The sequence below is a fragment of the Tachyglossus aculeatus genome, chromosome 16 (genome assembly GCF_015852505.1).
Source record: "Tachyglossus aculeatus isolate mTacAcu1 chromosome 16, mTacAcu1.pri, whole genome shotgun sequence".
NCBI classification, from domain to species: Eukaryota; Metazoa; Chordata; class Mammalia; order Monotremata; family Tachyglossidae; genus Tachyglossus; species Tachyglossus aculeatus.
Window position 1 is genome coordinate 36,065,143 of NC_052081.1, and position 26,190 is coordinate 36,091,332.

A 26,190-nucleotide genomic window follows, 5' to 3' on the forward strand; every position below is an offset into this window, starting at 1 on the left:
AGCCTTATAGTTATTTCATATACATTTATAATAATAAATGTGGTATTTGTTAAGTGTTTATTTTGCATCAAGCACTGTACTAAGTGCTGGGGTCACAAGATCATCACTTCCCACATGGGGCTCACTGTCAAGTAGGAAGGAGAACAGGTCTTGAATCCCCGTTTTTCAGGTGAGGGAACTAAGAAAAGTGAAATGACTTGTCCAAGGTCACACAACAAGAAAGTGATGGAGCTGGGGGTTCTAACCTAGGTCTTCTGACTCCCAGGGCTGTGCTCTTTCCATTAAGCTACATTGCTTCTCAAGCCAACGCTGCTTCTCTGAGACGTTCAAAGCCTTTTGGATAACATCCTTAAGAGCCTGAGAGGACTAGGGGAGGGAAGCAAGAAAGCTGTGTGACTTTGGGCAAGTCACTTAACTTCTCTGTGCCTCAGTTCCCTCATCTGTAAAATGGGGATTAAGGCTGTGAGCCCCACATGGGACAACCTGATCACCTTGTTTCCTCCCCAGCGCTTAGAGCAGTGCTTTCCACATAGTAAGCGCTTAACAAATACCAAAATTATTAGTATTACTATTATTAATTATTAAAAATCAGGGCAGAAGGATCAAGGCCAGTGGCTAGTGGAAGGGCACATGAGTGTCAGATCCAAGAGTCCTCCTGTTCCCCCAGGATTGGCCGCTCTGGCTAGTGCTGCTTGGCCTCCCTCACATGAGCTGCCCTCACAAACCTTGCTTAACTATTGTTTGACTTGGCAAAAGTCACTTGGCCTTTAAATAAACATTTTTCCACATGGTGAGCTAACTTGGAGGCTTGGACCCTGAGATAACGTGTCTGTTGTCCAGTTTAAATCCTAACTAAAAATGGCCACATCAAAGACTCTTCCATAAATCACAGGGAAGAAGGGGATCTAAGGAAGGATTGTGGCACACTCAGTGCCCTGTAGGTATCTGAAGTGCACCGAAGAACTTTACAGTCACAGATAAACTCATTTGGGGGCAGAATCCATCTCTGTGCCCAGGCATCTCCTGCTGCTTAAAGAAGGTCAGGGATTGAGGTATAATAATGTTGGTATTTGTTAGGTGCTTACTATGTGCCAAGCACTGAGTTGCTCTGAGTTCAGTAACAAGCTGGTGAAGTGAACTCATGGCAATCAGAGATCAGGCCGTTGATAGATAAAAATGCATGCATTCCACTATAAGAAGAAAATGGACACAATCCGTTAAAAATATTCAACATGCCTCTCCCTCCTTAACTTTGCGATTCAGTTATTAACATAAAGAAGAAATTTGGAACTATTTTCATTAAAAGAAAAACATTGACCCCATGTTTGAGCAAAGAAACTTGATGAAACCATGATTTAAAAACCAGTCAAAAATGCCTCAATCAGTCATATTTACTGAGTGTTTACTGTGTGCAGAGCACTGTTCTAACAGCTCGAGGGAGTACAGTACAACAGAGTTGGTTGACATGTTCCCTGCCCACAAGAAACCTACAGTCTAGAGGGGATACAGACATTAATATAAATAAATTACAGCTATATGGGGCTGAGGAAGGGGTGGGAAAAAATGGTGCAAATCCAAGTGCGAGGGCGAAGACTAGGGAAGAAATAGTGGTGCAGTGCTTGCTAAAATGTTTTAGAAGCCAACTTCTTGTGCTCTTCTCCCTCTTGCAACCCCCTGCCCGCCCCCCATGTCCTCTCCCCTCCCATCCTAGCATCCGTCCCTAACTGATCATTGTCATTTATCCCTCCACGACTGATAAAGCTGAAATGCCCATGGTCCAATTTGAAACTACCCTGAGTGGCCAACAGAATGATTTTGAAATGCAAACCTTGAAACCGGTTTCTAGTTTCTGTTGTTTTGGAGTCGTCCTGCTAGGCACAGCCTTCATGTTTTGAGATGCACTGAATGAGGTGACTTATGATTTCTTTCAGTGTTCTTGACTTTTCTAAGTCATTATCTGGTGATAATTGATCTTAGTGTTATTGGGCCTATTTAGAGGATCAACTCAAGTGAATGATGTAATTCTGGAGATTAAATTGCTCACTCAGGTATACTCTTCATATTCTCAATATTTTCCGGTTTTGCTGGCCTGAACTTATGGTGAGGAGGGGCCTTTCATTTCATTAAGCTTCTTAGTAAATCAGAGAAATAAATATGCCATAATGTAGGAGAAACCTGATGCATTTATCTGACTGGCTTTGACATTGGGACTTCAGAAAAAAATTGGGTGGGTGTGGTTAAAATATTTCACAGCAGCACTTCAGTGTGAAACTTGTTACAAGTTTCTGCTGAATGAAAGGTTGCTCTGGTCTCTTATGGCTTTATAAAATATGGTATCTGCTGCCTGGCAGTAGTTTGGGTCTCTGAGGGGGATATGCTGTTCGTATGTGAAGGAAGGAAGGGGATCTTTTTGTGTCTAAATTATACAGGCAACCAAGCGGTACCAAAAATATGGACAGCCATTGTGGAAAACCAAGATGGGTAATCTGTCCCAGACTTTCTAAACGAAAGGCCAGACTTACAGGAACAAGAGACTTTAAGAAAAATTAGACAAAACAACTACTTAAAGGCAAACCGGCACATGCAACCCAGTTGAAAACCTTAACCCCTAAACTCTCCAGCCACAAAGGTGGAAAGGGCCATCCAGTTAAATGTGTGTATTCGAGCTTCTCCCTCCTGGTGTGTTTTCAGCTGCTTTGCTCTCCAGACTCTGCTCCTGCTCTCCCACATGCCTCCAATTAATCCTCCTACTCTTGTCCTTTGATAATGCATCTTACATCATCCCTGTAGTCTCTTCTAAATCCCGTGCCATATTCGCTTCTTGTTCTTAGAGCATCAATTCCTCTGTTCCTATTGATCCTTTTCAGATTTCAGGGTGGTTGTTTTTTCATGCTTTCTTAGACTCCTGGAGGCTTCACAACTGACTGAACATGATCTTTGATCCTTTGGAGGTGAATTCCCCAGGCACCTGGGATTGGATTGATATATATCTCTAGAATCCCACCCCATCTCTCCCCATGGGTTGGGAATGATACGTACCATATGGGACTGCCTTTCTCATTCTTCCGCTAAACAGCTGTGACTTTGGGTCTAAAAATAAATCCTTTGGGGTGTAGACCTCTTTTAATGATATGCTGTCTCAGAACATGTTTCTTCCCTGTTTCTAAATGTCTTGACTCCTTGCATCATTTCAGTATACTGATTAAGGACTTCAATACCTTTTATTCAGTACTTTTTAGGGTGTTTAATTCTAAGAGACGGGTGTGTTCAGATACCCTTTATATCTCTGGTCATCTTTCAATTCTGACAGTTGGGTACATCTTTGACTTTGCAAAGTAAAACAACCTGCTTTAAATATAGAGCAGTGCAAATTTCCTTTATACCTCAGCTCCAAGATAGAGAAGGCAATAACCAGAATATTCCAGTTTCCTGCTTTGCTGTTCAGCCTCCCAAGTACAAGCCCCACATTCTTGTTCCCTGAAAGTAAAAGACAAGTAGTGTATTGTCCATTGATTTGGGATCATTTTAGTTCCTCTGGGGTCTCTTTCCCACTCCGAGGACACAGCTTTTTGAACACTTGGCTATGCCCACACCGGAGGAGATGGGTCTCGGCAAAACTGGCTCTGTTCATTTTTCACTGGTCAAATCTGGCTACCGGATTTCCAAATGCATCTTCTTTGATAATTTCTTTCCTCTATGCTTCCCAAAAACTTGAAAAAGAGTTTGGCAGCGGCCTGCCATCTAAGTGTGCCCCAACTAAACTTCGGTGGATAGGAGGCAGGGGAAATTAACTGGTGATTCGTTTTTGGAACTGGATTTCTTTTTGCTGGAGCAGAGAGATGACCAGATGAAATGAGGGTATTCTACCTTGCCCTGATATCAATTTCCACAGTCTTTGTTTTCCTAAATTAAATCTTTCTTACAGTCTCTAGGCTAGAGCCAAGCTAGCCTGTGAAAGAAAATGTCCCTTTGTATCCTCATCCTGGCAAAATCCTAAAAATGCAGGGTGAGCCTGAGAAGACTGATGAGATTTTGCCTTCTATTTCTGGGCAATCTGCCTTGCCATTCCAGGCCCCGGCTTGGCATGTGCCCCAGATTCAAGGTGCATGGACAGAAAGAGGCACCTACATTTTCTCTTCCCATCCTGAATTTTGGAAACAATGATAAGGCCAACTCAGATGATCTCAGACCGAGTCTGGTGGGCATTTGGGCAGCAGCCGTTGCTGCTCCAGAATCACACCACCTCCGGGTGGTCCTTCGCTGAGCCAGCCCGTCGCAACCGTTTTAAAACCAGCTTGGTTTTTTGTGTTTTTGTTTTTTAACAGGAGAGCCAGTGTAACTCCTTCAAGACTGGAGTGACACTCTGCACCTGCATCTGCCTCATGTGAGTTAAAGCTTTGGCAGGAGCACTGGGCATAGGCTGGAACCTCTGAGGAGGGTTTTCTTTCCATTTTCACGAAGGCTTTGAAATTGCTCCAGAATGTCTTGGTAGCAAAGGTAAAAACAAACAAAAACTAGATGAAAAAGCACAAGAGCTTCAGACATCCCCCTTCGGTTTCCCGCTCACACCGTCGTGGCTTCCGGGCCGAATCAGGTCCCTCACGAGCCGGGGTTCAACAGAACCCAGGGCTTTCCCTTCCACGATGCCCCTAGTCGAATATCCAAATAATTTTGTTTCCCTCCATATCCTAGCATAAAGGCTACCTTTCAACACCATCACCGGCTTCAGTTTTCAAAGCTTTGGCTGTTCTCTTTATAGAGTAGTTAAGTAACCAGAGAGCCCTGCGTGCTGCCCCGGTGGCTGAGGTATTTCATCTGTTTTGGAACCCAGGCCTTTAAAATAACTCCCCTCTTTGTCTTTGGGTCATGGGCCCACTTGGGAAGCCTGGAGGATCCTGTTAAAAGAAAAACCAATAGCCAAGATAAAATGGTTAGGTCCCCCCAGCCCCTTGCATTTTGGGTTTTGAGGTACAAAGCCCGCGTTGACGGTTGTGCTTTAGGCCCTGCCTCGTTCGTTTGCCTCAGCCGTGCGTGGGAGCAGTTGAAATCAGAGACCCCACAGCTGTGCCGGAGACAGGCCGTTCCACAGCCTGAGCAGAACAAGCCTTGAATTGGTAGCATTCACCGTGACCTATACTTGCGAAAGGCCGTCTTTGCTGTGATCGGGATGGGAGGACTCGAACAAGAGTTTGTTGGCGGGGGGCGGGTTTCTGCTGAACTGCCGAAAGAGTGCTTGTTTTCCATTGGCAAATTCCTGCAGATGTGACAGTAGTGCCCCTCTTCATCCAACAGTGTAAGAGGGGGAAAAAAGCCAGACCCTTTCTGGCGGAGACAAGGTATTTTCAGCATCTCGGTTCTCCCTGCGCTGTGTATTTTTTTTTAAGAAGAGGCCCAGTAAATGGGGTGATCGGGTTACCGAAATGACGGTCTGTAGAGCTTATGAGAAAATGTCAATAGCCCGTAGCTCATTCTGGTTAATATAGAGCTAGCTGCATCGTGGGGTGTTGTCAGAATGGAACTTGAACTCTAAATCTATTCCCACCGGTGACTAAAGGCGAGTTTATTTTGGACAATGTCAGGGTAATCGGAGAGAAATGTGTTTCCACCACCAAGAATCTGATCCGGCATCTCCACTGTAGAACCTTGCAGGCCTGGACTCCAGGCCTCAGTCTGACCCGATAAAAAAAAAAAAAGGCTAGGTGGGTTCGGACCAGCGAACAGTAAGCCCACGCGCCCTTCCTTCTTCCTCTTCCTCATTTTCCGCAGAGCTCTTTAGTGATCTGGCTGAAGGACCAGAGTGATGGAGAACCAGGTCCCAATCAGGTGATGCGGTTGGGTTCTTCTGCATAGAGGCCAGGCGTTGAATGTCTCGTGGGCGCTGAGGTTTATATATCCCTGTTAGGACTCTGGATTCCAGTAATCCAGGGACATCTATGTGTTTAGTCTTCCCCACTCTGCACTCCTTCCCAACCTCCAACCCCCTGGTCACCAGCCTCAGCTGGGTCTTGGATCCAACCTCTCTCTAATGCAGAACAAATCTTCCCCTTTTCTGCTTGCTGCATGTGCGGTTTCGGTCTTTACTTTTGATATGAGGAATTTTAAATTTAAAAAAAAAAATTTTTTTTTTAAATTAAAATTTTTTTTTTAATTTTAAATTTAAATCTTCACTTTTGATATGAGGAATTTTAAATCAATCGCTTCCTTTCTCCCAGCGTTCCTGTGAAACATTTTTGAGGCAGTAGAAGCAGCCTGGCCTAGTGGAAAAAGCACGGACCTGGGCATCAGAGGACCCGGGTTCTAATCCCGGCTCTGCCACTTGTCTGCTGTGTGATCTTGGGCAAGTCACTTAACTTCTCCGGGCCTCAGTTTACCTCATCTGTAAAATGGGGATTAAAGTTATGAGCCCCTTGTGGGACGTGGATTTGTCCAATCTGCTTATCTTGTATCTACCCCAGCACCTAGTGCAGTGCCCAGCATGTAATAAGTGCTTAGAATACCATAAAAAATAGAAGCGCCATTTTATATAAGCACTGGGTATTTCCTAATTTATTAGACAACCTCCCTCAGGACATCTTCTAGGCAATTAAGGATCTGAAAATGAGCCCGTTCTTCATCTAAATGGTGGGGGTTTGTTGTCTTATGGGCCCTGGGCCCAGGATTTGAGTAAAATGAGTGGTGATTTGATTTTATTCCTGAATTTTTTAGTTCTTGAGAATTTCTCTTGCTCCGGATTGCCTCCCACTAGCTTACAATTTGGGTCAGATAGCCATACGGAGAGGGACCAACCATTATATACGTGGGCGATGGAGGTGGGCAAAGTGGACCATGTGTTTATTTTCCTTGGGATTCTATAAACAATCCATTAGTGGTATTTTGTGGGTGCCTGCTGTGTATAGAGGACTGTACTAAGCACTTGGGAAAGTCTAATAGATGTGATCCCTACCCACAAGGAGCTAGGCAGTGACGGACGTTAAAGGAAATTACAGATAGGAGAAATGGTAGGGTATAAGGATGTGTACATTAGGGTGGCGGGAACTCCAGGGAGGCCATTGGACGTACCTGGAACAGGTTTGGAAGGGGCAAGCTAACTCTGGGTCCAAATCCTCATGCCCCTTGCCCCCTAGGAGCACGGTCTATGCAGCTCAGCATGTCCTGGTTTTGTTTCAGTGCCCCAGGAGCTGGGGCCAAGGATCCCACAGGTCCAGCCTGAGCACACACTAAGGCTGCCCACAGGCAGCTCCTTCAGCTTTCAGCATTTGTGGGCTTGGCTTCTCCCGCGTACCTCCCAAACTCTCTAAACACCCATCAGTCAGTGGGATCTGTTGAGTGCGACTTTGTGCAGAGCACTGGGCTGAGCATTTGGGAGAGCACAGTGTAACAGGGACCTATCAAAGGGGTGTCTCACCAGGTTAAAAAAATATATGAATTGCAATGAAATAACCTATTAGAAGGCAGTGAAGTATTTGGTTGGGGGGGAAGGGAGTAAGTGGCCATCGAGAGGACCCCAGTGTTCATTCAATCGTATTTATTGAGCTCTACTGTGCGCAGCACACTAAACATTGGTCAGGATGTTAAGGGGATGTGCTGCTGCTCTCAGGCAGTGTGCAGCATAGTCAGTCAGTTGTATTTATTGAGCTCTTGGGAGAATACAATACAACAATAAACAGACACATTCCCTGCCCACAGTGTGCTTACGGCCTAGAGGGCGAGCTTAGTCGAGCCGTTGTCATGAGGTGGGACTAAAGGGAGAGCTTTCTTTCAAGTCCTTTAGGACTGAAAATGATTTCTTTGATACTGCCATCAGCACCAATTGTTCCGATTTAGGTTTTCCCCAACTTCGACATGCCACCATTTTTCCCGGGCCGAAAATCAGTCCGTGCTGCATTGGATGCGGTGATTTCATGTCCAGTAATGGTTCAGTTTATAACTTGGTAGTCGTACCCAGACTCCATACAAATAAGAGTACCGACTCTTAGACACCGTCTAATAAGGCCCGGTTAAACAAATCCAGTTCGGAGAAAGCCAATTTCTAGGCAAACTGGTTTGGATAACCAACTACAGTGATAATGGTTTTTAAATGTATTTTACACGTCTGATCATTTTATCATCAATCGTATTTATTGAGCGCTTACTATGTGCAGATCACTGTACTATGTGGATTGCCGATCGAAAAAGGCTTTAACTTGCCAAATGCAAAGGACAGGCTGATAGGATCAGACTGTAAAACAGATGTGAGGGAAGTTTAAAGTCTGTTAAAATGATCTGGTTTCAACTGAGGAACTCCTAAATAATGCACAAAAAGGTTCCCTCAGTCTTATGAGGACTATTGTTTTCAGTGTGATTCTAGGGGAGAGGGAGAAGAGAAGCTAAGTAAAGTCGATGTTCGCAGTAAGTTTCTCTAATGTAAAGAGCTGAGCTGAATGTCTGCTGCAATTCCACATTTACTAACCGAATTCCTTCCACCCAGTAAATATTAAATCAGTGGAAGGTGGGGTGGAAGAAGAAAAATGATGAACTCGGAGAAGGATTATAGTGAGAGAGGAGCCAGTAATTTTAATTTGCCTTGTGCTTTCTTCAGTGTTGACTAATCAAAAACTCTTCTCTTGCAGTGTATAAATCCCCCGAATATGAATCTCTTGGCTTCGACCTGACCGTTGAAAGATTGGTTTCTATCGGCTATCCTCAGGAGCTGCTCAGTTTTGTCTATGATCCTGCTTTCCCTACCAGGTAACCCAAGATGGAATTTTGGTGGGGTTTTCCTATTAATTTGACAGTTTTACAGCCCCGAAAGAAAAGTATCTTTTTTTCCTTTTTGCAATGTTGACTGTGTCTTACCATGGGATTTGCAGGTTTCCAACTAAAATATTCTCTCTGTCATGTAATAATAATAATTGTGGTATTTGTTAAATGCTTACTCTGTGCTAAGCACTGTCCTAAGCCCTGGACTAGATACAAGATAATTTGATCGACTCAGCCCGTTTCCCACATAGGGTTCACAGTCTTAATCCCCATTTTACAGATGAGGTAACTGAGGTCCAGAGAAATTAAAGTGACTCGCCCAGGGTCACGCAGCAGACTTGTGGCAGAGGCGGGATTAGAACCCATGCCCTCTGACTCACAAGCCATGAAACTTAAAATTAAATGAAACCTAAAAGGGTTTCATTTAATTTCTGTCTCCAAATGGAGAAATAAACTTACTAGACAAATACAAATTCAGTGCAAAAAGAAGGAAACAAACTGAAAGCAAACCGAGCCATGTTTGGGGCAGCAGATGGAAAGAGCTTATTCTGAACGGATGAAAGACTCAAGTATGACAGTCTGCTGGAAACAGGTTTGGTGTCCAGTGGTCAGAAGGGCCACCTCATTCATGATAGTAAATCAGTTAATGGTATTGATTGAATGCTTACTGTGTGCAGAGCACTGTACTAAGTATTTGAGTGTACAATACAGAACACTGTGGTAAGGTATTGGTGATGATGATGGTAAAATATTGCAGGCCTAGCGGAAAAAGTTCAGGCCTCGGACTCGGAGGACCTGGGTTTAGGTCCCAGGTCTACCATTTCTTTGCTGTGTGACCTTTACTGCTTTGTGCCTCAGTTTCCTCATCTGTAAAATAGGGATTCAGTACCTGTTCTCCCTCTTCCTTTGACTACAAGCTCCAGGTGGATTACAGGGAATGTGTCCGACCTGACTATATCTTGTATCTGCCCCAGTGCTTAGTACAGCGCTTGATACATAGCGGCGCTTAACAAAAACCACAATTATTATTCATTCACTTGTATTTATTGAGCGCTTACTGTGTGCACAGCCCTGTACTAAATGCTTGCTAAATGTTCCTCTCCATCCCCCCATCTTACCTCCTTCCCTTCCCCACAGCACCTGTATATATGTATATATGTGTGTACATATTTATTACTCTATTTATTTATTTATTTATTTCGCTTGTACATATCTATTCTATTTATTTTATTTTGTTAGTATGTTTGGTTTTGTTCTCTGTCTCCCCCTTTTAGACTGTGAGCCCACTGTTGGGTAGGGACTGTCTCTATATGTTGCCAATTTGTACTTCCCAAGCGCTTAGTACAGTGCTCTGCACATAGTAAGCGCTCAATAGATACGATTGATGATGATGATGATGATGCTTGGGATTGTACAGTGTAATAGACTTTACAGTCTAGAGGGGGAGAAAGACATTAATATAAATAAGTATTGGATATATACATAAGGTCTGTGGGTTTGCTAAAGGATGCAAATCCAAGTATCGTTATTATCATTATTATTATTGGTCTGATGGTACAAATCCTTTTTGGGTGCTGTGGAATCAAATCTGAAGATTCTGGCTACCCAGTCTTTTTTTTTTTAAACTGGGCTTCTTTCAGGTTTAGATGTAACTGAGTTTCTTTTGACAGCTGTCCTATTTTAATACCCCTATGCCATGGGATGGGGGGCATTGATGGTCTGTGACGTTGTGAGTAGGTCTCATTTTTCCTCTCTCTGTCATTTAAAGTCTTCATTGCCTTCATTTTTATTTAGGGGGCTGGTGTTTGACACACTGTATGGAAACCTGTTGAAAGTCGACGCATATGGAAACCTGTTGGTCTGTGCACACGGATTTAACTTCATACGAGGGTAAGTCCTAAAGCCCTAATGTTAGTTCTGTCATCTTTAGAGAGCCAGTCAAGAATGGAGCAACGTGTACGTGACATCACTTACAACCAATTGTTCTTTTGACTTCCGTGGGCTTGGCCCTGAGGCCCCGGGTTCATCACTCGTATTATACCTCCTCAAGCACCGGGACCACGTTCAGCAAAAAGTAGGTGCCCAGGCTAACTTCCTGATCAGAATAGGTGCTCAAAGATACCACTGATTATTCCTCTGGGCAAAATATAACATAGAACGAAGCAGAACATCTGTTCTCAATTCATTTCCCAGGAATGATAATTAGGGAATTCAGCTGCCATTGAGAGTAAATTTTGCGTGTTTAATTTTGTATCTTGGTTAACGATCCAGTTTGTGTTTGAAGACACCACCTTAAATTGACAGTAAACAAGGAGTATTTTTGCCCATCTTCTAAAGCATCCATTCATTCATTCAGTCGTATATGTTGAGCGCTTACCGTGTGCAGAGCACTGTACTAAGCACTTGGGAAGTACAAGTTGGCACAGAGATGTTTTGACATTATGCAGTAGTGCGATGTAGGAGGATTGTTAGTAGGGTACCAGACTGTAAACTCATTGTGGGCAGGGAATACGCCTGTTAAATTGTAATATTGTACTCTCCCAACTGCTTAGCACAGTGCTCTGCACACAGTAAGCACTCAATAAATATGATTGGACTGATTGACCTTTTGAGAGCAGTCTGATGTGTTTTGTTTTTGATGACGTTTCCACATTCTATTGTGCGTGGCAATGATTTGGTTCTGCAGTGGACTCACCGTCTAGAAATCAATAGCATTTCGAAGTTTACGGAGCATTCCCTCAGATTTGAAGCAGATTTAGCTTACAGATGGGCTAGTATTTGAATTACGTTAGCTTTGCTTTTGGGAGAACAGTGTTGTCTAGAGGGAGGGTAACTGGATTTGGACTCAGGAACCCTGAATTCTAGTGCCGCTAACTATGACTCCCTAGGAAACAACCAAGTCCCTTGGTGCTTGAGCCTTCTCTCTCTGTAAAATGGCAACAGTAACTCCTCCCTGCTGTCCTGAGAAAATGCACCGTGAAGTGCTTTGGACTGGTAAGAGGAAAGGTGGGGTTGGGGATTTTTCTGGATTTATTCCGTAAAAGAGATTTAAGTAGTGTCTTCTTGTCACCCGACCTACAGAAGTCCTTGAGTTTTCAGTGATTCGTTTTTCTTAAAAAGCAGTGTACGAGTTGGTGACTGCCGTGGGTTTCAAGGGCCTCCATGCAAATGGCCTTTTTGACTCTGCCTGCACATACTCCCGGATAGAAGCCTCTAAAAGGAGCCCCCAAATAACTATTTTATGTGCCTTGGCAGAGCACGAGAGACACTAAAAGGAACCCCAAAATAACTATTTTGTGTGCCTTGGCAGGGCACGAGGGACCTTTAAAGGGTCAGCAGTTGTGCCAGTAGGCAAAAGCCAAGGGAAATGCTAGGCAGCATTAGGAAGAGGATAGCAAATGAACCAAAACAAAAATGTAGTTCAGTCGTTATTTGCCAACACCTGGAACCCTGTGGCTATTTCTGTTCACCGCATCACGCCGGAGCTGAAGAAGGATAGTAGAAAAGGGCATCGGGTGTGGAACTGTTTCTGCCTGACGCCCGTCTGTAAAGACAAGGATTCTTCAGTTTGGAAAGATGCAGGGTGAGTGGGGACGTGGTGGAAGTTTACAAAAATCACGAAGGTGGTCCTAGTGGATAGAGCACAGGTCTGGGTTCTTTTCCTGTCTCTGCTGTGTGACTTTGGTCAAGTCACCTAACTTCTCTGTGCATCACTTACTTCATCTGTGAAATGGAGATTAAGACCGTGAGCCCTACGTGGAACAGGGATTGTGTTCAACCTGACTAAATTGTATCTACCCCAGCATTTAGTACAGTGCCTGGGACGTGGTAAGCACTTAACAAATGCCATAAAAAAAAAAGGTTGAGGCCAGAGTAAACCTAGAATTGTTCACCAGATCCCAAGGAGTCACCCATTGCAGCTTGAAGGTTTAAATCAAAAGATTGAAGAAGCTTTCACACACAGAGCGTGGTAAGACAGGAAATTTGCTTCCCCAGAAAATCGTGCAGGCAGAAAAGACCAGGAAATTCAAGGAGGAGTTGGATAAATTTGTGGATAAGATGCCTCTAATAGAGTATTAGAGGGGAAAAGTCAAAGTGCTAAGCAGGTCCGTTCCCTGGTCATGCAGTCGGATGTCTGTTACCACTGCCGAAGACAGTATTCCGGGATGGGTTAAGCATTGATCTAGCACAGAACAACTGGGTTTATTTGCTTATTATTTTATTTTATTTTAATGACTCTCTCCCCCTGTAGATTGTGAACTCCTTGTAGGCAGGGAATGTGTCTACAAACTCTGTTGTACTGTGCTCACCCATTTGCTTAGTACAGTGCTCTGCACACAATAAGTGCTGGATAAATGCCATTGATTTTAATTTAATCTGGAATTCATGTGAATTCAATGCAGCTGTTTGGTCTCATACACATTGGGTCGGCTTTTCTCCTTTATCCTCTGAGAATTCCCTTGAGATGGTTTTCCAGGCTCTTGGCTCCTCCCCATTCATAGTGCACACACCCATTTCTCCTACTACACAAGAGTTTACTTTCTTCAGAAGGAACCTCGTGATAAGGAAGACTCACCCTGTTCCAATTTTCCATACCGTGTCCAACTCCATGCCCCAGCTCCCTTCTGAACCACATCACGCTGTGCCTGGACGGATGCACGTTGTCAGAAAAACATTCCTTGAGCCTGACATCTGATTTTAGCCCAAACGCATAATGGAGACATTTTGTTCTAGCAGAACTGGGGGTGTGGTAGTGAAAACGCTACAGAGGTTGCCCAAATGCTCTCAAAGGTGTACTTTGAGAAAATCGTGCAGGCAGAAAAGACCAGGAAATTCAAGGAGGAGTTGGATAAATTTGTGGACAAGATGCCTCTAATAGAGTATTAGAGGGGAAAGGTCTATCAATCAATCAATCAATAGATATAATAAAAAATAAATAAATAAATAAATTCGATTGAATGAATGAATGAATAAAATAGTAACATTTTGTCTCCAGGTGTTGGAAACATATTAGGGAGGCAGTGTCCACAGTTTTCTATCTCTTGTCCCCCCACCTAAACTTCTTGAATCTGGCATTTCTCAGGTAGGAGTTGGCCCTCTTATTGTGTGGTTGGGGAGAACAAGATATTGGTAATGTTCTCTTACGAGGATTTCAGAAACATAAAGGTTTTTTAACATGTAGTGCCCATATGTGGCCCAAGAGACCGTAACTTAGAACTGATGCCGTACTGTAGCTTCATAACCCAACAGGTAGTGGCCGTAGAAGCCACTGATCAATCAATCAGTGGTATTTACTGAGCGCTTACTGTGGTGCAGAGCCCTCTACTAAGCACTTGGGAGAGTACAATTAACAGAGTTGGTAGACACTTCCCTTGCTACAGGTCTTTGCTGCCCCTATTAACCAGCTATTTTTCAGAATTCTTACTAGGCTTATAGGTGTGTCTTCTGTCAGAAACCTTCACCACTGATCGCATAGCCTCAGCTGGCCTTCATTCCTGCAAAATGCCAGAGCTGGGGCCAGAATCCAGGTGGTCTGATTCCCAGAGTTATGCCGAAGCCATCAGCCTTCCGTGTTACGCAAGGGGAAAATGTGGAAAGGTGCAAACACCACTGTAGGTGCTTCCAGATATATCAATTTGGGGCTGTGTCATTCACTCTACTCTTACTATGGAAATCTGAGCATTGTTGGACATAGTGTTAATGCAGCTGAAGTATCTGGTGTCAGAGACTTCAATTCCAACTGTTGCACTGTCTGGAATCAGACTCAAAGGAGTTTGTGATGTCAGAATGGAGTCTGATATATATTTTAAAAAAAAGGCATTGCCACCGAAACTGTTTCAGAGAAGCTGGTGAAGTTTTTCTACTTAGTTTCAGTTGAAATAAATATGAAATGTATTTATGATATATTAAATAAATAACAGATATGAGAGAAATGTTAAAGACTAGATAGACAATAAACTGCCTAATTTGGCTTCCAGAACTACTTCAGTTTTTCATGCAGCATCAATAAGGACTCGGGAGGAATTGAATAATTGTAACAGAAAATATAAAAGTGCTTAGTACAGTGCTCTGCACACAGTAAGCGCTCAATAAATACGGTTGAATGAATGAATGAATAAAGTAGTAACATTTTGTCTCTGGGTGTTGGAAACATATTAGGGAGGCGGTGTCCACAGAATAAAAAGAATTTTGGGTAAACTGGATTATATCCCCATTTTTGTCAGTTGGTAAGGGATACTGACCTGAGAAACCAAACTTCACTAAATTGTGGTTTCATACGTTATCACTTCTAGGACATCCACAAATCTTTAATAATAATAATTATCATTATTATTACGGTACTTGTTAAGTGCTTGCTATGTGCCAAGCACTGTTCTAAACACTGGACTAGATACAAGTTAATCAGGTTGGACAAAGTCCTTGTTCCACATGGGGCTCCCAGTCTTAATTCCCATTTTATGGATGAGGTAACTAAGGCACAGAGAAGTTAAGTGATTTGCCCAAGGTCACACAGCAGAGAAGAGGCAGAGTTGGGATTAGAACACAGGTCCTTCGGACTCGTAGGCCCATGCTTTATACATTATCACGCTGCTCCTGTAATTTTTTCTTTTTGGTTCTGGCATTCCAACAATCAGATATTCTGTGGCTGAAAATGTTTCTAAAAAATAGGAACAAGGAAAAGTGACTTCGGACTTCATGAATAAAATTCGGTGCTCTGGAGACAGGCTACTACTGTGTGTGGTTTCAAGATTAGCTTTGCTGCTTGGAACAAATAGGTGCCTTCTGATTGAGTGGGACAGTCACTCACATCACAGAGGCCCGTACACAGTCCTCATCACAAACCAGTAGAGAAGGGGGGGGCCAGGGGAGCTAGGTTTTTCTGAGAGGAAATCTTCTTTCCATAGAAGACCCATAAGAATGAAAATGGATTTCAATTCCCAAATTGGGTTTGGGCCCCCCTGTAGCGTCCAACCCAGAATACCAAATATTTTCACTGAGGGTTCTTGAGCACAAATATGGACAAGGATCGCAGTTATTTTGATTCACTCTGGAGAGAGCGGCTGCATTTTTCCCCATCTTGGGCGGGAGGGGGGAAGTATATTTTTGCTACAGCCCCACCAAACTACTTCCATGCCAAGGCATATTCTGGCAAATCGGCCCATGTTATTTCAGTGCTTGTTTGTTTTCTCTCAGGCCAGAAACCCGGGAGCAGTACCCAAACAAATTTATTCAGCGAGATGACACCGATCGTTTTTACATTCTAAACACCCTGTTCAACCTACCAGGTAGGCTTCTGCTCAGATTCCATTCCCTGGCACGTTGCCTCATTCTCCTGCGCATCTCCATGCCCCGCTAGCGAGCTCAAGCATTTGAATCTCATCTTGTACTCGCTCCCTAACCGAATGTTTGCTCTTCACTTTTAGAGACCTACCTCTTGGCCTGCCTGGTAGACTTTTTTACTCACTGTGACAGGTACACCAGGTATGCTCTCTGGTTTCTCTCCGTTGACTTTTCTAATTGACGTCCAGGGTTTCCGAGGACTGGCCATTGTAGGTTTTCTCTGCTTTTCTGAAGCTAATGTAGTGCTAGTGAAAGATGCCAGATTGCCCGCCTGAGAGATGGGACGGCACCAGCAGCTCCTTGCAGGCTTTCGCCTACCACGGGGCTCCCTCTCCTTGCCAGTGTGCTGCAGTCATGTTCGGAAGGGACCACTTCTATTTGGCTTCTCCCGGGAATGAAGACGGCCAGCAGAGGTGCTAATTGTGCCAACCGAGTGGGAGGTTTGTGTGATGTGGTTATCCGTCTGAGCCGAATTGCACTGAAACCCCCAACTCGTTTCAAACCAGCTACCCGACAGCCAGCCGGTGGCGGGAATTTGCTCTCATTCCCAGGGGGGGCAAGATTTGAGCCAGAACCCAGCACTGCTCCCCCCCTGTGCCGAGAAGTAGAAGAAAAAAGAAACTTTTTCCATCCTCGTAGCGCTCTTGGCCAGGGTGGGCTGTGCCATTTCATTACCCAGCTAGTCAACTGCAAACTCCCTAAGCCATTGCGAGGTCAGGAAGGAAGCAACGCTTCGCGGGGCTGAGTTCTTATCGGTGGTGGGCAGGAGGGTGGCAGTGAACAAGGGGACCGGGCCAGAGGCGCATCAGTGAAAGGAGCCTAGGAAAAGTGGAGATTATCAGTTTTCAAAGCCCCAGATGTCTGTAATGGTACCCAGGCTTGAGGTTGAGAGTCCTTTTCCTCAAAGGGCCAAATGAATGTTTCTGACATGTCTGGAAAAATTTGGTGTTCGTAGTGCCCTCCTTAACCCACTTCTCCGGTTGGCCTGTTGATGAAAATAACGAGTGCTGTTGAATTTTGGTGGTCGGTTAATCAGTGGTATTTATTGAGCGCCTACAGTGTGCAGAGCACTTTAGAGAGCGCTTGGGAAGGACGTATTAGGGAGAACTGTTTTCAAGTTTTCAACAGCCTTTAGCTGCATGACATTTCAACCTTTGGGTCTCCCCAGACTGAACTGTGACATGTATTTCGCTTAAGTCTTCTTCGTGCTCCCTGTCACATCTCTTTCCGTTTCCAACAGCTGTGACACCGGCTTCAAAGATGGTGACCTCTTTATGTCCTTCCGGAGTATGTTCCAGGACGTGCGAGATGCTGTTGATTGGGTTCACTACAAGGTATCTTTGGCAGTCCCTCTTATCCCTTCCGGGAGACAAACTTCAGGCCTCAAGAGGCCAACAAAGCAGAATTCTTTTCTTGTGTAAAGACCTGGATTTGCCATCCGTTGTCCCCACAGTAAACTGCGTTTTTTTCAGAATGGCTTAACCTCAAATCTGGAAATGTGCTTTCCCTAGTGTCTACTGTTATCTCAGTTTTCCTTGCAATTGCTTTCCAAGGAGGGTGGGTTTGGGATTCTGACTTGCTCTTAAAAAAGTTATTCCCCCCCTACACTTCTGTTGGTGAATTTGGTACATTAATGGGGAACAAGGGGCTTCCTTGGGTTTCCTGCCATGAAGCAAGTTTAGAAAGGAATATGCAATTTGCATTTGTCACAGACTACTTCTTTGGATAAAGTGTGATGTGCATTTTGATTTCCTGGTAAAGTAGAAATAAAGGTGAATGTTATTTTATAAGGGAAGTGGGGTTTGGGGGGTTTTTTTTGTAATTCTTGCAGTGTCTGGCTTCTAAATAATTATGGTATTTAAGTGTTTCCTCTGCGTTGAGCACAGTTCTAAGTGCTGGCGTCGATTCAAGTTATTCAAGTTTCCCGTCCTTCATGGGGCTCACAGTCTAAGTACTGGTCTCCCTTCCCTGTGGTTCAGCTACTTTCCTGGCTTGTAAATGCCTAAACTATCAATTTGGGGTGGTTGGTGGAAGAACCTTTCCTCAGAAATCCCACTCTTAATAAGGAGTTATATATAGCCATACTCTCAGTCTTCCTACTGTTTCTCTTTCAGGGATCCCTCAAGGAAAAGACAGTTGAGAATCTGGAGAAATACGTGGTGAAAGACGTAAGTGCAAACCTAATTAGCAGTACTGTGCAGCGTCATGCAATTACCATAAACCCCCTTTTAGACTGTGAGCCCACTGTTGGGTAGGGAATGTCTCTATATGTTGCCAACTTGGACTTCCCAAGCACTTAGTTCAGTGCTTTGCACACAGTAAGTGCTCAATAAATACGATTAATTGATTGATTGATAAACCAACAAGCAGGAGGATCGCTCTCCTTGAATGAGAAGGTCCTGAGCCAGCCAGTTAGAATGCAGTAACCAGGGAAAAAGGTTTCTTAGTCTTAGCTGTAAAAATTCATGCGGTACAGTATTTATACCGAGAGTCTCCAAACTTATTGTACACTTGAGAAAGGAAAATCAGTCACCATTTGCTTTCTCAGCATCAGCTGCTGCGCATGAATGGAAGACTGTCATTAAACTTGACCCGTTATCCAAGTGATAATGTTTCCGATCGTCGCTCTTCCCTGCAGGGAAAGCTGCCCTTGCTGCTGAGCCGAATGAAGGAAGTCGGAAAGGTGTTTCTCGCCACAAACAGTGACTACAAATACACTGATGTAAGTGCTGCCTGGACTGTCGGTCGGCCTGTGTGTTCACAGAAGGAAGGTAGACGTCATAAGTGTGTTGTGAGAATTGTGAAAGTAGATAGTGGTCATTTGGTTTTCCCTAAGTCCCAAAAGCAGCTGCTAACTTGGAGAAGCAGCGTGGCCTACTGGAAAGAGCGTGGGCCTGGGAATCAGAGGACCAGGGTTCGAATCCCAGCTCGGCCATTTGTCAGCTGGGTGACCTTGAGTAAGTCACTTCTTTGTGCTTCGGTTCATTCAGCTGCAAAATGGGGGATTCAGAACCTGTTCTCCCTCCTACTGTGTCTACCCCAGCGTTCGGTATCACGCTTGACAGAGTGAGCGCTTAACAAACACTCCAATCATTATTACCGAGAGGGCAGCTTGTTGCCTTTTCACTTGAAGAGGAGAAGGGAATGGTATAGATTAAGGTCAGGTTTTGTGCCAGACCACCCTGAAATTTGAAGTTTGGTTGGAGAAACGCTAGGCAGTGGCTCTGTCTGTTCAAAATCTGTCCGAGTTGATGTGGATGGATTCTTCAACACCGACTGTGGAGCCCCGCAGAGCTATTCACTTTCCAGGTTTAAGGGAGGGTCTTTTAAGCCCTCTCCCACAGAACTTGTTTGAGATTCTAGATCTGGATGTGATTCAGTGAGGTTTAGCCCATTAAGGCCTCCACACAGACTCTAGCTTCAAATTCCCTTCTTCTCTAGGGAATTTCTGACTAACAGGAAGACTCTTTTTAGGATTCTGATGGCCACTTTCCAATCCCTCCCCTTTCACCCTTATGATGGGCCTTTAGATACCAGTGACTTAGACATTTAGTACTGTGGAATGCATTTTCCCTTATTACCCAATTTTGGTTCTATCCACAGCCACCACTGTATTCACCAACCGTTTTTTGCAAGCCAGTAGTGGTGATGTTTGCATACAGAGCCTACTAATAATAATCGGGGTATTTGTTAAGCTCTTACTATGTACCAGGCACTGTACTAAGCACTGGGATGCATACAAGCAAATCAGGTTGGACACAGCCCCTGCCCCATATAGGGCTCACAGTCTCAATCCCCGTTTTATAGATGAGGTAACTGAAGCCCAGCGAGGTGATATGACTCGCCCAAGGTCACACAGCAGATAAGTAGCAGAGCGAGGATTAGAACCCACGACCTTCCAACTCCCAGGCCTGTGCTCTATCTGTTAGGCCATGCTGCTTCCCCAGAAATACATCATATGACTTTGAAAAAAGATCGTATGACCTGTCTTTTGTTGTTTTTTTTTTCTCTTTCCCAGAAAATTATGACTTATTTGTTCGATTTCCCACACGGCCCCAAGGTACAGTATATGACTTCTATTCACTGCTGCTAAAATTAATGACTTGCTTTTCCCCAGATTTGGAAGTAAAGCAGGGGGATAGCCAGGCTTCTCCCTGGGCCCAGTCTGGCCCAACCCGAGAAAGGCATTGGATCTAAGAAGATCCTTTCATCTGAGTCTGAGCCCTGAGTCCCACAGCAACCCTGGTGCCAGACTGACACTGGCACCAGTATTAAGATAGATATTAAAGTGGTATTAAAGCTGGTATCTGAAACCCAAACCTGGACATCACTTCCAAATAAAACTGGAGACGTTTTATGGAGGACAGAATCCCCTTTCAAGTGAAGGGGACATTAGATCTGTTGACAGAAATGAGGAAATTTCCCATGGTATATTGAAACTGCTTAATTGTTTCTGGGATCTGCCTCCCGACACACTGCTCAGCCGCTGAGTTTCAGGCCGGGAAGCATTTGGCATTCATACTTAGCACAGGACACCTCATGCCTGACATTTATCTGGACTTAGTTTTAAAAAAAATTCAGGCCCGAGTGTTGATTAGGTGGACATTCCTAATCTTTCAAACCACTCTGCCTAGGCCTAGAGAGAAATGCCTCGGCCCTTCCCCTATGTCACGGTAGGGGTGAATCAGTAATTTACTGGCTTTCCATTCACAGTCTAGCTTGGGAGAGTGACAACTTGGTACGCCCTGTTCTCCTATAGCGTGTGTTTTCATTGCCCAACTTGGATCTAACACGATGGAAAAATCAGGGAGCGTGCTTCCCACAGCACGAGTCTGTTCCGATATAACCCAATCCACAAGTTGGTGTGGGGGTGATTCAGCGTAGGAAGAAATGGTTGTGCACCTATGCACCCGTTCCTGACATGGGTCAAGCTGCTTAATACTGTGCTCTGCACGCAGAGCTAAGTAAATACTACTGATGAAGGAAGAAGTGACTGCTTGATTTCCTTGCCTCTGCTTCAGCTTTACAGGCCTGTACCTGATAGGCCTTGGCCCTTCTCGGTGATTTTGCAACTTAATATTTAATACAGTAAAATAAGGGTGGAAGCATTCCAGTAGCGGTAGAGACCGTAATGTAGAATTTAGTCTCGCTAAAGTCAGTCCTGGTGGTGTCTTTTAGACTGTGAGCCCACTGTTGGGTAGGGACTGTCTCTATATGTTGCCAACTTGTACTTCCCAAGCACTTAGTACAGTGCTCTGCACACACAGTAAGCGCTCAATAAATACGATTGATGATGATGATTGGCTGTTTAGACCCAAAAATTTCCAGTGATTCGATGATTACTCTTCAGTGAGTTTCCCCTCAGCTGAGGTTCTCTGATGTCACAACTTCTGCAATCTTGATGTCCCTGGGTCGTCACCCCCACCCCAAACTGCTGCTAACCGCAGTGATGGGTGCTGGATTCAGATTGCGTGCAAGGCGAGCTGCAGCTTCTGGGTCCCAGGGGTGCTTTGTTTCTCCAATACAGCGGCCAGAATTTTCCACCGCATCTGTTCATTCTAATGTTATTTTGCCTTCCCAAGTCAACCCTGCAGTTCTGCCTCCCACAGACACATTTCTGCAGTTGTTTGTGTCCTGTTCTAAACCACTGGGGACTGGGATAGCAATCAATCAATCAATCAATCGTATTTATTGAGCGCTTACTGTGTGCAGAGCACTGTACTAAGCGCTTGGGCAGTACAAGTTGGCAACATATAGAGACAGTCCCTACCCAACAGTGGGCTCACAGTCTAGAAGGGGGAGCACTGAGAGATTGGTCAGACCCTCTCCTTAGGGGCCCTAATTCAGGTGGAGCACTTTCCAATTGCTCTGAGAGAGCAATGTGGACGACTGTGCTCGCCCCCCACCCCGCTCCCCCACCGCCTGTTGGTTCAAGGGCTCCAGGTTTCAACAGATGCCATTTTGGGTTCACTTGTTGGTTTTTCTTCCTCCGCCAGCCGGGGAGCCTGCATCGCCCGTGGCAGTCCTATTTCGACTTGATCCTAGTGGACGCAAGGAAACCACTCTTCTTTGGGGAAGGCACGGTACTGCGACAGGTAGACACTGTAAGTGGGAAAGGCCGTGAATCCAATGACAAAAGCTCTACCATCCAAAGGAATGCCCTGTCAGAGGAATCTGGGAGATTTCTTAAATCCAGCTCTGCGTGCCCAGAGGGGAGACTTGCCATCAGGTGGGCTGACTGACTAGGCATGCAGGCAGAAGTGTTTGGATTGGGAGAATAAAGATGGTTGAGACAGGTACCTGGAGAGGAGACTGAGGGATTTGGTAGACCGTGTTCCCTGCCCTCTACATGTAAGTCTACCAACTCTGTTGAATTGTACTCTCCCAAGTCCCTTAGTACAGTGCCCCATACACAGTGCTCAGTAAATGCCATTGATGATGATGATGATGGGGAATCAGAGTGACTTCCATTCATCACTGTCGTGTCTTACCTCTTTCTGCAGAAAACAGGAAAATTAAAAATTGGCACCTATACAGGCCCCCTGCAGCATGGCATAGTCTACTCGGGAGGTAAGTCACAAGTTTGTCCTGTTAGTCTTTGCAAAGAGCATAAACGGAAATTTCGGACTCCTGAACTCAAGTTTCCTGTCCCTCGCTTGAGGTCCACTGACCTTCCCCTCCCCTCCGGCCCCACGTTTCCCCTGTGATCCGTTGCTCCTGCTGCTGCAGCACATTTCTGGAAGAGCTCCCGAGTCCGGGCCAACTTCTCATTAAAAAAGTCACCTAGACTATGGACCCAGTCCTCTCTTCTGCTCCACACCGCAGCTCCGCCTCTCTCGCCCATAGTCCCCGTCAATTATTCCAGACCTTTAACTGCCTTCCTCTTCGTCCCCCCTGTGACCCTTCATTGCCCCGCCGATTCTTCTACTGGTAAAATAGAAACCATCAGGTGGAAACTTCCCTAAGTGGCTCCCCAGTGCTCTCCTATCCCTTCATTCATGTTGGTTCAGCCTTGCCAACCTTTTCTCCACTTTATTTCCTGGCTCTTCTCTTTTTCTCTCCACTCAAATGACCCTGATCTCTCTCTCTCTCTTCCCCTGCACCCAGCTGCAGTCTACACTACCCTCTGTTTCCATCTTTCTAAAATATTTTTTGGCCCAAATCTCTCCACTCCTCAAAAACCTCCAAGGCTACCCATTTCCCTGATGTCCCTCAAGGCTCAATTCTAAGCCCGCTTCTATTCTCCATCTACCTCCACTCCCTTGGAGAACTTATTTGCTTCAACGGCTTCCCAAAATCTACCTCTCCAGCCCCGACCTCTCTCCTTCTCTGCAGTCCCCCATTTCCTCCTGCCTTCAGAACATTTCTGCTTGGACGTCCAGCCGACACCTCAAACTTCACGTGCCCAAAACAGATCTCCTCTTCCCACCTTCTCTGATCTTCACTATTTTCCCTGAGCCTTTCCTGTCACTATAGACGATACCACCATCCTCCCCATCTCAAAAGTCCATAACCTTGGCATTATCTTCAACTTATCTCTTTCAACTGTCACACTGTCTGTCCCCAACTCTGTCAATTCCAACTTCACATCTCTAGACTACACTTAAGGGCCCTACGCCCGCGGTGATCTGACCCGTTTGCTCCCTGGTGGGTGCGTTTGCGGCTGTTAATGCAATCACAGGTTTGACGTGTGAAGCACATTATATTTTAATCCAAATTGTTCTTTCCTTACATTTCCGTCCCTCCTCAGGTTCATCCGATACCATCTGTGACCTTCTGGGTGCCAAAGGCAAGGATATATTGTATATCGGAGACCACATTTTCGGCGATATCTTAAAATCTAAGAAAAGGCAGGGCTGGAGAACCTTCCTGGTGATCCCTGAACTTGCCCAGGAGCTGCATGTCTGGACTGACAAAAGCTGTAAGGAGCAATTGCTCAGATTTCATTTTTCCTCCTTTTCACGGGTCTTGTTAGTGCCCCTCCGGGATCGATGCGGAGCTAGTCCCCTATTCCAGGATGACCCTGGGTGCCGTGCTGCATTTCAGAGTGGACCCTGCTGTTTCTGCCTCCTCTTCCTGTTCGACAAACTAGCAGCTAAGCTATTAGCAGCGTGGGTTTGTGTCCAGAGGGAGGCAGGGGAAATAGAGGGCAGGTGGGGAGGAGGTGAAGAAAAGAGCAGTTCTGATTATGGAATATGTCCTGCTTTCAAGCTCAGATTCCAACCCAACTCTCCCCCTTGTTCCTTCTCAGTCCTCACCTGCCATGCCTCCTGTAGCCAGCCGCTAGCCCAGGATCTCTTTGAGTCCGGGACTATGGCACTGACAGTAAACTATCTAAATACATCCTTTCCTCATGGGAGTCGCTGGCCCCTTTGAGGCAGGCCAGGTGAGAGGAGGTGATCATTTTCTCCACACCATGGGAGGGGAGGTGAAGGCGGTTGCCTGTCTGGCAGACAGATGCACTCCTGAGCCAGCCCTCCCAGGTGGTGGCATTGCCTTTCCCTGGGCATTCATTCCCCTCGGGGAAAGGACCAATCAATCAATCAATCAATTGTATTGAGCGCTTACTGGTGCAGAGCACTGTACTAAGCGCTTGGGAAGTCCCAGAGAGGAGAGCTTATGTCGTCACCTTTCCCTGGGCATGTTATTTTCCAGCTGGACTGCCATGCCATTCCGAATCGGTCAAATTTAAGAAACCAAGTTGATCGCCTTTAAATTTTCACTCGTGCTCTATGTCCAGGCTGGTGCGGGGGGTGAGTGGAAGGGGGGGGGACAGTGGCCTAGGCACCCCCAACCATGGTGGACTGGTGTGGGGGTTGTTGTCTGCCCAGGGCCCCAATTTTGGGGGGGGCTGCCAATTTGAGGGAGAAGTTGGGTGGAACCGCAAGAAGTCATTGGCCTCGGAGGACTGTATTAGCTCCAGTTTCACCCACGTACAGCAGGAAGGATGAAATCCAATGGGGTGTCTGCTACCCATTGAAACTAAACTCGGAGGAATTAGAGTGAGCTTTGCAAAGAGGGGTAGTGCCCTCTGGCTCCTTCCGGCAGGGTGAGTGGGCCATTTCGTCCCCTTGCCCCGCCACACTGGCTTCAGACCAGTGCTCTTTGGGATAGCCGCTGGAGCTCCAAGGCCTCTCACTTTTCCATTCTTAACCCTATCCATTTTTCTCTTGGCTTTTCCAACACATTCTCAGCCCTTTTTGAAGAGCTCCAGAGCCTGGACATCTTCTTGGCAGAACTGTACAAGTGAGTCCCAGGGGTTTGTTTGGGGAAGGTTGTTTTGGGGCGACAATATCCATTCATTCATTCAATCGTATTTATTGAGTGCTTACTATGTGCAGAGCACTGTACTAAGCGCCTGGGAAGTACAAGTTGGCTGTCCTTTAGCCCTAAACCCCACGAAGCTCCTGGGCTGTGGGGGGGGGGGGGTGAGGCTAGGGGCAAAGCTACTGACCGAGACGCCGTGCAGGAAGGAAAAGCCCAGAAATGGGAATAACCGGGCCCTGCCCCACAAACCAGGGGTTCAATCCATGTTAGCCAGTCTCTACCCCAGGAGCCTGAGACTTCTCCCCCACCCCAAAGCAGCGTGGCTCAGTGGAAAGAGCCCGGGCTTTGGAGTCAGAGGTCGTGGGTTCGAATCCCGGCTCCACCAATTGTCAGCTGTGTGACTTTGGGCAAGTCACTTCTCTGTGCCTCATTCGCCTCATCTGCAAAATGGGGATTAAGACTGTGAGCCCCACGCGGGACAACCTGATCACCTTGTAACCTCCCCAGCGCTTAGAACAGTGCCCTGCACCTAGTAAGCGCTTAATAAATGTCATCATCACCAGAGTGCGAGAACAGCGGGGCCAGGAGGGGAGGAGTGCCAGGGCCTTTCATCTGGCTTTCCTTTGGCTCCCAGGCATTTGGACAGCAGCAGCAACGAACGGCCCGACATCAGTTCCATCCAGAGGCGCATTAAGGTATAGTTCCCGCGGTGCTGAGTTTGAGAGGGAAAGGTTGTAAAGCCCGGTTTCGACACTTGACATTTCTAAGGAGTTTTTGGTTTATTTTTAATAGTCCAAGGGATTGATGGCTAATCTTGCAGCAGCACAGCGTATCTCCTCCTGT

General features: G+C 45.6%; 1 protein-coding gene across 4 annotated transcripts in view; it reads left to right on the forward strand.

The window, feature by feature from the left end:
- The window catches only part of NT5C2 (5'-nucleotidase, cytosolic II), a 79,439-nt gene that overhangs the window by 49,673 nt on the left and 3,576 nt on the right, over positions 1-26,190 (forward strand). For all 4 annotated transcript variants that reach the window (XM_038757695.1, XM_038757696.1, XM_038757697.1 and 1 more), the window contains 13 exons: positions 8,610-8,727; positions 10,534-10,629; positions 15,934-16,025; positions 16,164-16,221; positions 17,321-17,414; positions 18,195-18,248; positions 18,719-18,802; positions 20,099-20,140; positions 22,077-22,184; positions 22,584-22,650; positions 23,831-24,001; positions 25,275-25,326; positions 25,982-26,042. In XM_038757695.1, coding sequence (XP_038613623.1) covers positions 8,610-8,727; positions 10,534-10,629; positions 15,934-16,025; positions 16,164-16,221; positions 17,321-17,414; positions 18,195-18,248; positions 18,719-18,802; positions 20,099-20,140; positions 22,077-22,184; positions 22,584-22,650; positions 23,831-24,001; positions 25,275-25,326; positions 25,982-26,042 — 1,097 coding nt within the window. The remainder of the gene's footprint in view (positions 1-8,609; positions 8,728-10,533; positions 10,630-15,933; positions 16,026-16,163; positions 16,222-17,320; positions 17,415-18,194; positions 18,249-18,718; positions 18,803-20,098; positions 20,141-22,076; positions 22,185-22,583; positions 22,651-23,830; positions 24,002-25,274; positions 25,327-25,981; positions 26,043-26,190) is intronic.